Below are 12,468 nucleotides of genomic sequence, written 5' to 3' on the forward strand. Positions count from 1 at the left end.
TTAATATTTACATTTCATTATTGGATAGAAAAAATGCTAATTGTTCAAATCACGTCAAAATATGTAGGGTTGTGCCTTAATAGATTTAAAGAGATTTTTAAATTTTGTATTTAATTACTTTTTTTACATTTAAGTACAATAAATTTAGTTTTCACAATATTACCTGAAGCGGGTTTACCGCAAGTTTTTTTTAGAAAAGTTAAGAAGCTTTTCTCTCTCTCTCTATTTAAGAGCTGCGCTCTTGTCGGTAGAGTAATCGCCATTCCTCTCTTCTTCCCGCCAAAACCTTCACCTCCCGATACGACACAACCTGCACCTTCTCTTTTATTTGTTTCATAAATGTTATCCTAGGTCTACCCCTTCCAAGAAGCTATGGGTCAAAAGTTCATGACAAATTTAGTTTAAGAAAAAAGTAGAAAAACTATTCTGTTCATAAACAGCTAAATTATTTTTCGTATTGACAATAAGTAAGTACACATACTACTAACACTGTACCAACAATTTTTAATTATTAGACACTTGTATTTTTTTTAAGTGAAAACCAATAGAACCTAGCTTATTCTTTATTTTATCAGCAATTTAAATAATATCTCAATTATTGAAGTGAAAAACCAAGTAGCATAGCTTACTCGTCATTAATTTACTAATTTTACGAAGTAAATATTGTTTTTACTTTATTTTCGCATTTTTTGAAGACGCGTGAATATGGCTCGAGGCTTTTAAAGTGTCAACGGACTTGAATACTTATATTAGCAGTATGTTAAGTAAGAATTAAGGTGAATTGAGTTTAATAACGGAAATGAGCTTCTGAAATACGCAATAAGGAGGTACTTTTACTTATGACCTTTCATAATGTTTCTGTGTTTCGAAAAAGTTTTTGCATCATAATACTTTTAAATTAAGTGAGTTTAAAAATCTTACACCTTGAAGAATCTCGTATTTTACCTGTAACAAACATAATTTATTTAATTAGTCAGTAAATAATACATACATATGTACGAAAAAGAGTTAAATTGTAATGCCGAACAACATAACAAATGGAATTTAAATATTAAACCACTGCCAACGATATATTATTTTTTTCTAAAATACTCAGCATATAAATTTTCTAATTTTAAGAATTTAAACTCTTATAGTTTCGAACATAATAATTCTAAAATTAAAAGCATTCCGCGACTTCGATAATTTAAATCACTTCTAAGAAGCAAAAAGTAATTTCGAATAAAAGTGTCGTTCGAAAATTGCAAAACATTTATGCAACACTCGTAAAAATGAGATTAAATAACGAATTAAGAAGAAAATAAAGTTGTTAATGTTATTGGTTAGGATACGGCTAACACCAATTTATTTTAATAAAAATAATAATTGCCGCAGTATCAAATAGTAATTTGTTATTATTAAAATGCAAAACAGGAGCCGTTTGGACAACAGATAATAAAGCAAACCTGTTTTTGGTGTTGGGTTTACTTCAAGCGTTTAGTGTTCAAACACGTTTCTTTCTGAAGAAAATATAGTCAACATGCATTCTAAGATAATACATTTTGGATTGAATATTACTCTCTCTTAGTTACAAGATGGCGATTGATAATTATATTTGCGTGCGCAGGTAACAAATCAAATTTTCGGCATGTAAGTAAGTACAAAGAGTCTCTCTAGTCACGTGTGCTTTGCTTCTCAAAACGGAGAGGGTCGTCCGTTCAATCCCCGGTACCGGAACAGCATCAATGAGTTATTAATTTTATCATACGTGAAATTTTGACTAACACAGTTGGCTCTACCATTATGGACAGCACCATCATCATCATCATCTCCCTAGCATTATCCCGTTTTTCACCGGGTCCGCTTACCTTTTTACATTTGACAGGTCCGGTTTTTTACAGAAGCGACTGCCTGTCTAACTGACTGACCTTCTGACCCGCGAAGGGAAAACCATCTCAACCCAGCACAGGTTAGGTCACATACCTCCGAAAATTGCATTTCTTGGGAATGTGGGTTTTCTTACGATGTCGTCCTTCACCGCTGAGCACGTGATAATCTTTTATGATCCAAACATTAATTCGAAAACAAATTGGGCAGTCATTAGTTTACTGGATTCGAACCTGAGACCTCAAAGTGAGAGGCAAGCGTTCTGCCAACTGAGATACCACGTTGGCTGGTTTATAGACAGCGAACTACATGAAGATTGGGCTCTCTAACCAAATAGCTCAATGCGCATGCAGAAAAATTGGTCAAATTATCATGTCACTTACCACCTCAGTGCTCAATAAAAAAATAATACAAACGAATGAAATCGCTAATCGCTCTCATACAGAATGCACAAATAAACTTACTAAACTTATGAAACTACTTTGTTGCTAATTGTGATTGGATTTTTAGCTGCTCTTTTTTATAGATTAACATTTACGCCATCTTATTTACCTGCATATTGTATCTGCCTAAATATCATAAACATATATTAAAACCTTGCCCGGTTTTTGATTTATTTATTCAAAGTTACAATTCACAATAAAGATACGGTGTCTTATAAACCTATCGACAAGGTTTTTTGGACACCGCAACTTATCGTCTAATTATATTACATTTTGTAGGTACTTAGATACAATAAATATATTATGCAGTATGAAGTGTACTTTCTACAATTATTATCATTATAATAATATATAAATAAATAATAAACATAAATTATTGTGAGAAAATAAAATACAAATGTTATTTATTTTATATTATTTATTCATTAATTATTATTTATTCATTATTTATTTCTATTTCTCTTTTGTTTTGTATTTTGTTTTTTCCTGTTTGTGCAATAAAGTATTTGTTATGTTATGTTATGTTATAATCCAATAACCGAAATTTTAATTCCCTATCATAATCCGACTATTAATGTAAATGCTCCGAATAATCCAAATGGATGAGACTGTAATCGATATCTTTAGGATCGTGCCACCCTCACACATCCGGGTTATTAAGAGTATGGGAGGATTATCTTCCCATCAAATTCCGTTATCTGCACAATGCATGCTTCCATATTTCATGAGGGGAGGTCTTGAGAACAGCTGCATACTAATTGATAAAACTGTATTCAATATTAAAACGTATAAACATTATAATTTATAGTTTGTAATCGTATATTTCTTTAGAGCGCAAAAGTCAAGCATAGATGAAATAATACCATATTACAAAAAGTCAATTTGAACGTGCTTGACAAGAATTTTGGTTCAGAGCGTTGTCTGGAAAGATTTAGTCAAAGAGAAGCAGAAATAAAAAAAATAATTTAACATAGGTAACTATAAAAATAACCAAAATAGCATCCTATTGCTACGAATTTGGCCACTGAAAGAAATTTGTTTTAAGAATGACAAATTCTTTGTCTAAACCACTTTGTTTTCACACTTTGTTTGTGGGTATCCCTGATTTTATCGCGGTAAAAACCTGGCATTATGTGTTTTACTTACTTTGTTTTCAATGACATTTTAGTTCATATGCATTTGCAGTGTATTGTGCCTATCATTCCGTTAATTTATCTTGTGCTGGTAATTGAAAAATCACAATTTACAAAGAAAAACACTGCTTCCTTGTACTCAAGCTTTCCAATCACTTCCGTCTATGCGCTTCCCACCTCTTTTCTCTGTGACTATCATAGCATATTCTTTACCAATATCATCATCACTATACTTTTTATCCTTATAAGTTCAAGTTCCCATAGGAACATAGTTACCATTATCAAAGTTCAATGTCAATTAATGTCTATTGTTGGGAGCTTCCTATGGTACTTTTTTGCCCCATGACATTTTGTCATAGCTGATCCCTTATTCAGAAGCCAACGCATGACCCCATATAACAGCTTTTTTAATCGCGTGATAAAAAAGTATGTCTGCTGGCTTGACTTATAAAGGTTTGAAAGGTTAACAAATAATTTTAATAAAACTGTTAACGGAGTAATTAAATGAAATGTCAGTTTAGCTGTAAATGCAAAGAATGTAATTTTTATTCAAGTTGGAACAATAGATAATAGTGGTGAAGGTGATAAAAAGTTTGTTGAAGATTTGTCAGTTATATTTTAAGGGTAACCTAACAACAGAACGAAAAAATAAAGTCTCGGTTTTAGTTTCTTTAACAGCCAATAAAGTGAAAAAAATAAGTCGAAGTAAGTTTAAATAAGATAAGCAATAAGGTTATTGTGTGAATAATGAATCTTCAATATACCAATTATTTTTGGTCCCAGGGGGGTCTAAAGTCTAGAGTGGGAAGCATTCACATTTACGAAAGGCAAAACCTTATTGCTGTCTCTACCCACACCATACCACTCAAAAACCTTTCTCTCGTCGTATAAATCCCAAAAGGCAATGCCAAATGTAAAACACATTTTACACAGTGATAAAATTTAGATTAGTTCATCGACTACACATTGTGTAAAACCTTTTAATGTGCAAAGGTTACTCAGAATTGTCGTATAAACTGACAAAGAAATTTATGCTTCTACAGCTATAAAGTTACCATCAAAATCTTTGGAATTAGCCTTTAAGAGTAATTTAATAAAATCTAAAATGTTTTGTTCGAGTTGTTTGTCAAGTTTGTGAACATGTCTTGTTTGGGCTTTTGTGATCTTAACAGAGGCGTCAAAAACTTAAAATACGGCCCATTGATATAGTTTGCTTTCAATTCAATGTATCAATATAAACAAAGAGAGATTTCATTATTTTATAGCTGTCTCCTTATTTAGACGGTAATCGTATTTCATATCTCTATTTGGAACATAACTCTTTATAGATTTTTTTCTCTTTTATAAAAGGAGTGGATATTACTTCCTTTAGTTACTCTTAAAGGTAATATATTATACTTCCTAATGTATATTTTTCTTTGTCTTTTAAACCTTAGTTTTATGCTTGTTGCCGAGTAGAGAAGGACTTTCGTTATCCTTTTTTCAACTCGATTATTCCTAATGTGATAAATAACGAGGGGCTGGAATGTTTTGATGCACAATTTGTATTTAGTGATAGCTATGATCCAGAATAAATGCTCTTTAAAATTTAAATCGTGTTCTATTTAAGGCTACTTCAGTCGCTATCAGATGATACTGTTTTAAATATAGATTCTATAGCAATACTCTTTAATGCTGTGGCAGTTTTTAATAAATTGTATTTAGATAAAATGAGGAAAGAGCTTCAAAAATAGTTCAAGAGTTAAAAGAAAGCCTCGAACAGTAAGTACTTAAATGGTGTTAAATATGTAGAAAATAATATAGAATATACGATCACAATACATTAGGCAAAACATTTTACTGGCGATAAACAATTTCATACAGCATTAAGTATGATTCATACTAATGCAACGTTTAAAATTTGAAATTGATATCACCTCCTTAAGTGGTGTTGGCACATTTGCATGTATTTTCAAGACGTCAAACTGGATTTAACTCGTATAAAATCGTAAAATAATTATCTTGTCTGATTTACATTTCTTAGTAAGAACTTAGACACAAAATATTGTATTACTGTTTTTAATAGTTGTTACATAAACTGCTGACTGAGTGCTACTGGTTACCTTTAGCATAGCGATTGTGCGTGAGCGAATACTAGTAGTGTAAGGTCTTAGGAGTCACTTGCTAGGGTTTTTTTTGCTAATATAACACCGGGGCAGTTATAAAATGATGCACACTGTATGCTTGTTGCACAGGAAGCGAAATTACAAAACGTGTTAACACTTTAATAATAAAATGATATTTTTGTTAGTGTTGCCAACCGTGCGTTCTTTGCTCTTCAATGGCTTACGGTCTAAATAGACTACTGTGGCCTCCATCGGAGGGTGATGTAAATCGAGCAGAAATCAGTAATCATAATCGTTGAATAAATGATTCTGAATTTTGCTCGCTCCAAGTTTGTGTTGGTTCGAGGCAAAGTGTTCGTAAGTGACATTGAAATACTGCACTGGAAGCTCTGACAGTGTTATTACAAAATGAAGGTTAAAAGATAAACTAGTTTTAAAATATAGTCCGTGTCATGAAAGAAGTCTGACAGCCGCGGCGCTACCAACTGTCGCAGATTCTGCATGGAATTATTAATGACTTGTCAATCACTGAATAAAATCCGTCGATTTCTTTCGTGGCGCGGATGGTCATTTTCAACCTAGGTTAATCTTTAATAAAAAATAATAATTCAAATAAAGAAAAATAAACAGTCATTATTACCCATTACAAAACTCTGTCACCCTGCAAGCTGTTTAACCTACCTATACGTAACAAAACGCAGAAAATTACTTAATAACCAACCTAGTTATCATAACAGAACGCCAAGTACATGCAAATTAACGCCTAAGGCTTAAATATCCTGATCTATTTTGCATTCATCATTATTCTATTCCATCTGTTAACGGACTCAAATTGCTGTTATTATGAAAAAAATAATAATTAATGGATACCAGGTTAGGAAAATGGGGTTTTAGCCAAGTTGCAAAAAATTAAGACAATCGACAGTGACAGTAAAAAAAAATGTACGGGATTGACATGATATTGTATGATACGGTTGGTACGGTTAGGTCAGACATCCTGATCCCGAAGATAATGCCTGACCACTATTTTAGGAAATCAGGTTATTTACGTAGCGTGACATTTACATACATTATAAACTCACGCCTTTAAAAAAGCAAAATTGCTATTTGACATTTAATTTTATAGTGCAAATGTCAAATTGCAGTATTGCTTTTTAGGTGAATTTATTCCGTGTGGCGTTTTTAGTCACCCTGATGGTTGAGAGAAGGTAACGTTATGTTAACCAAAATTTAGGTCAAAAAATACAGCTTCACATGCCGCGGAATCGTAAAGCTAAACATTTGACACAGTAATTTACAAAATGAATGACCGTTTAGTGGCATCCGGTACTAGTTAATAAAGTACTTAAAAATAACGTCTAAGTATGTGTTGGGTGACTTAAAAACGGTGACATCTGAATTGGCTCAAAGCCTATCCAAGTGAGGAAATATTTAGTATTGGTGTAAGGTGCTTATTTCGTCGTGATAGTCATTGGGAGGCTTAATTTTTCCTGTGTAAAACTAGCCTATATTAAAATATATACAGAATCTGAAACTCTTTGACAGTAAAATAATTTCTATAATCAATTCTAAAGTTTAGAAAGAAAGAAAAGAAAAAAAAAGACAATATTATTAGAGAACTTCACAGCTACAAAATATAATACTTACACAATATCTAAAAACAAAAGAGGTGTCAGTCGAGATAATCATATGCTTAGTTTCGATAATAACCTCTGATAAAATAAGCTGACTATTCTTCTCTTTATAATATCAGATTAACGAAGAATAAAGTACATACTCTTGACCTTGCCTTCAATGACCATATCGGTGATTACTTCATAATGTAGTATAAAAAGTTCCATACAAAGGCACGTGTTTATAATAGACCAGTTTTATATGATACTAGCTTTTGCGAGCAGCTTCGTTCGTGTGGAATTTCTTAACATTATAATAATTTAGACACCTTTATCGTGTATCGCCGATTTAATGATCTTTATAGAAGAGGAGGTTTAATATTTTTAATTATTTGCTTTTACGTCGACTTTGATGAAAAAAAGTACAATCTTCTTCCATCGTGTGAATTTTGAGGTGGATTACCAACCCCATCAACCCTGGTGTCAGGGTTATTACTGAGCCGCCAAAGGCCCCTAACAGGACTCATGTAACGACTATGTAATTACATCAGTAAGCAATAACCGTGACGTTAACGTGCCTTCCGAAGCATGAATCATCTTACTTTCGGACAATCAGCTGATCAGCCTGTAATGTTCAAACCAAACCAGGGATCACGAAGTGATTTTTGTGATTTGTCCCCACTGGGATTCGAACCCGGGACCTCCGGATCGTGAACACAACGCTGAACCACTTTACCATGGAGGCCGTACAATGAAACTCATCAGAGCAAAATATAAACATGAATGTCTGATACCACACCATTTACCTCAGTATTTTATCAATCAACCCTCTGAATTCCTCAATAAGAACATTAAATAAAATACACAGAGACACTCCATCTTTCTACACCACTAGTCGGTTATAAAAAGTCCTATACATGGGCTTATGCTATGACATGTAGTTTTATACTACCTACTTGGCGACATGAGGCGTGGCTAATATCTACACAGAATGGCTTTACGACTCGTAATGTTTAACTCTGATGCTTACAATGATGTAGGAGACCCTATTGATGTTATTTACGACACCAATAATTTAGGTGTTGATTTGTCGACCACACAAGATACTACGTTTAGTATTGACAGGTAAAGTGACCGTAATAAGTTGTAAGTAGGTATTATTGATTGTATTGGCGAATTGATCTGAATAGGAATTGATATTATAGTCTATGAATTAATCATGATAAAGGAACCTCAATTTATGAATAGGTTAAACTGCAACCGACCTACTTACGTCTTTTAGAAGATAATGTTTTACAATGAAAAATGTTTATGCAGGATCTTGTATCGGCTTTACTTATCCACAACAACAGAACTGTCTATACTTTAAAGAACAACTTCAAATATATTGCATTTATCATTCAATAGGATTATTGGAGAGATGATAGATTATATCTATGAGATACGGCCGTTGAGTCTAATAAATATAGATTACCTACAGGAGAAATTATGAATGCTGTGTTCAATTAAAACAATAAAGCTTGCCTATCCACTGCAATCGTTACTGCCATCTGACGTCTAATCCTAGAAATTAAAGTAATTCTCTGCCATCGGGTGATCAGGCTTATTATCAAGTTGATTTTATTACGGTTGTTGCTAGAGGTTGTAATATCATTGATAATTATAGAGATGGGTAGTGAGAAGAAATTCTTGAAGAATAATTTATGCAGAGGTCTACGTAAAAAAAAAAACTCTCCAAATCATCGTCAGTAGTGTAAAATTGGGGATTCTGGATCAGAAAAGATCCAGAACCCCCAATTTTACCATTTGAATGAATAGTATATTCACAATATTCTATTCAAAGACGTATTTTCATATATTCTGATTAAGAGGTATATTCACAATCTTCTATTCAAAAGAGTTATTATCATCTATTTAAAAACTATAAGATATCACATTTTCACAATCGTCTATTCTATTCAAAAGAACTGTTTGCTACCATCAATGTTTCGAAAACTTAAAGTAATCATTTATTTATACTATATAATAATCTGCACTCTTCTAATTCTTGTCAATGATCATAAGTGGGGGGTATCTAATTGTTATAACATACTAATAATTTCAAATAAGCTGTTATCAATTATCGTCTATTCAAAAACTTACTTAGTCAATCTATTAATAAATCAATCTATTACATACTAAGCAAATCGGCCCCAAGACTGACATCAGTAAAACGCAGCGAGATAGTTTATATTTACAAACACTGTCCTTTTACGGAAGACCTGACTTGTGATATGACAATGAAAATGTGTCGTACACACATATTCGGTTAGTTTAGATTTTTTAATATAAATAACTTATCGTTGTAAGAAACCACTGTGCGTTCAAAGTTTATTTGTTGCTGGTCGCTGCAAGAACTTTCCTTATAAGCTTATCTACAATAACTGAATTATTTCATCTGCGTATGTCAATAATATCGACCGAATATGTGCGTTAGTCTCCCCCGAGTGCAGCTATTTCTAAGGGTCGATACAAATAGAGCGACTCAAGTGAACAAACATATTCAAAGTATAATCCACAGCCAGTTACGTATCATAGTAATAGTTTAAAAGATTTTAATTTATAATAGTAGGCTCTTGATGCTGTACTACAATTTCAGATGAACACTATATTTAAAAAATTGAGCCTTAGTCATTTCAGTCAATATGGATAGCATGTGTGTAAGTGAAATAAAACTATTGAATCCGTACAACGCATGGTTTTATTTATTTAATTTTTCAGACAAATCTATAATTATATACTTAATAGTTAGAGTTTTACAGAGTATATCCATTATAACTATCCGACGCTAAGCTTTCTTCAATTTTGTTAATAACATCGCGTGTACCCTTATACACATCATCTAATAAAATGTTTTTAACTACGTGTTGTACACATAATTCTGCATCACACTTACACATCGAGTGTTCAACAGCATTTTCGATTTTATCAGCATCGTAAATTTCGATTCGAATAATTTTAAGTCCACCACGTCGTGTAGGCTTTTTCATGAATGAATATAATGCGGTGTTATTTTTCGGCCTCTTGCGGGAAGAATCGTGTCGATTGTCTACCGCAGCATTTCTATGCGACGGCGTGGGATCATTCCTCGGGACAAAGTTGAATAGATCTCCTGAGTCCTGTAAAAGATAATAATCGTCAAAAATGTAGTGTTCATTTAATAAAACATTAGACTGTTTTATGTTAGTTTATTATTTGTAAGTACTTACCGACATTCTTCGGAGTGTTACACGCGTTCAAACCGTAGACAAAGTGCTGGTTTTTACTTTAGCAACCCGCTTTATATACGCATTACCGTAAACAAACAAAATTAAAATTTTGAAGTCTAGTTTCCTCGAATACCTACGATATTCAGCACTTTCCCTAATACAGTATCCTCTATCCGATTACTATCTGACATTATGGCGCGTCGCTAGGCAAATAAAGGCCTTTGTCCACTGCATATGATTCGATTAGTCGATATGATATTCGAGTGCAAATAAAATCTGTTCCCAGATAAGTTTTCGAATTCGCCACCTAACTGTTTACTTAACATAAAAAAATATGCAAGAATTTTAATGAGTTTCAGTATCATATCGACGAATTTGCCTGACAAATTGTACCGATAAATCGAATCTGTATAGTGAGTAAGGTCTTTATGTAGGTTGATGCAATGTTGCTAGTTTTGAATTGCAAACTTTGCAATATAAACAATTGATCACGCATCTTAAAATCGTAAAAGGGATGAATCCACGTGATTTACTGTTAATAAAACCGAGTGCACCGGAGCACAATCACCATACTCCTCGATCGCCTACAAGTTGCAACAGTGAGACCTTTAAGACTTCCAGAGTCCAGAGCTACCTACTTGCTGCACTACAGTTAAAATGTAAGTACTTACCTACAACTACATCAAGTTTTATACCTATACGCTTAATCTGTGGGGGGTATATATGAATTGGCGAATGTATGAATAGATGAGTAGTTGAATAGATGAGGCGATGAGTAGATGAGCAGATGTTTAGACGAATAGATGGATAGATGAGTAGATGAATACATAAATTACATGAATAAATAATTAGATTAATTGAATGATTACAAGAGTTGATCAGTAGGTAAATAGATTCATGTATGAATACACGAATTTATAAGTAGATGAATGGTGAATAGAATGAACAATTAGAGAAATAGAAAACATAACAAACATATCATTTTTTTTATTTGTTTATTCTCAGGTCAAAGACAACAGCCGACCATCTCTTTGCTTCGGACGACGATGAAGTTGAAGCGGTTAGAAAACCAGAGAATACGAAGAAACGTGGGAAATCTTCTGCGGCTAGTGAGTCGAGCTCATCAAAGAAGAGTAAGCCCAGCGGTCGCAGTATGCCAAGCATCAGCCCAGTACCTGTCCACAAAAAACCAACAGCTCGGGAACTATTCGGTACTGACAGCGAGGATGAGACTGAGGAACCCAGTTCATCTGGTAATAAGAAATTCACACCACTCTATTCTTACTTGACTAGGCGCGTGGCGAATGGTCTAGCTCGACAAGCAGACGAAGATAAAAAAGGATCACATTATATTGAGATGAAAATATATAAGTGTGACGAAGTCGAGAAGGTGTCCGCCATCAATCGATGGAGGCATGCTATCGTCACTATAAAAAATAGAACTGATGACGATACTGATGCTTGGCAGCATCTGTCAAAATATATTAGCGCAACGCGCAAAGAATTTAAAAATTGTCCGCCTACATTCATAGGCTCCTATTTTTAAAATACTTTCCTTTCGCGCGTTTTGTTTTTCTATTCTTCTAATTTTTCATTGTACTTACTGAAAGTTAAATATTAAATTAGCTGCTACCTGTGTAATCATGTACTTTTTTATGCAATAGGCAATATATTCTATTAATATTTTTTATTGTTAATTGCATATTATAACTCAATATATTGTATTTGATCAATATGTGTTTTTTGTTTCTCTTCACAGTTATGTTTCACAGTACCCCAAGGCCCGTCAAAGAAATAATGAAATGTGATAAATGTAATATTGAAATACCGAGAACAAAATATCAGTATCATTTGAGATCGAATATGCATAAATCGAATAGTTTGAAAAAGTCTGAATTTGAGAATATTGATATAATTGCGAGTGCCTTTAAAAACAGAATTGTTACTTATAGAATTAATCCTTCGGAGGTGGAAGATGATTTCCTCACTCCAGAGCGATTCCTAGAAGATAATCGAGATCGAATTTTAAGAGTAATTAGTAAATCAGTAATGAATAACCA

General features: G+C 33.1%; 2 protein-coding genes across 5 annotated transcripts in view; one reads left to right on the forward strand and one right to left on the reverse strand.

The window, feature by feature from the left end:
• LOC126371435 (protein TANC2) overlaps positions 1-12,468 on the reverse strand; it is a 315,096-nt gene that overhangs the window by 54,186 nt on the left and 248,442 nt on the right. The gene's annotated exons all lie outside the window — the stretch shown is intronic.
• On the forward strand, positions 10,939-12,028 carry LOC126371541 (uncharacterized). Its single transcript, XM_050016867.1, has 2 exons — positions 10,939-11,067; positions 11,414-12,028. Coding segments are annotated over exons 1-2 (543 nt in total). The 5' UTR covers positions 10,939-11,065; the 3' UTR covers positions 11,955-12,028.

The sequence above is a fragment of the Pectinophora gossypiella genome, chromosome 12 (assembly GCF_024362695.1).
Source record: "Pectinophora gossypiella chromosome 12, ilPecGoss1.1, whole genome shotgun sequence".
In the NCBI taxonomy this organism is placed as follows: domain Eukaryota; kingdom Metazoa; phylum Arthropoda; class Insecta; order Lepidoptera; family Gelechiidae; genus Pectinophora; species Pectinophora gossypiella.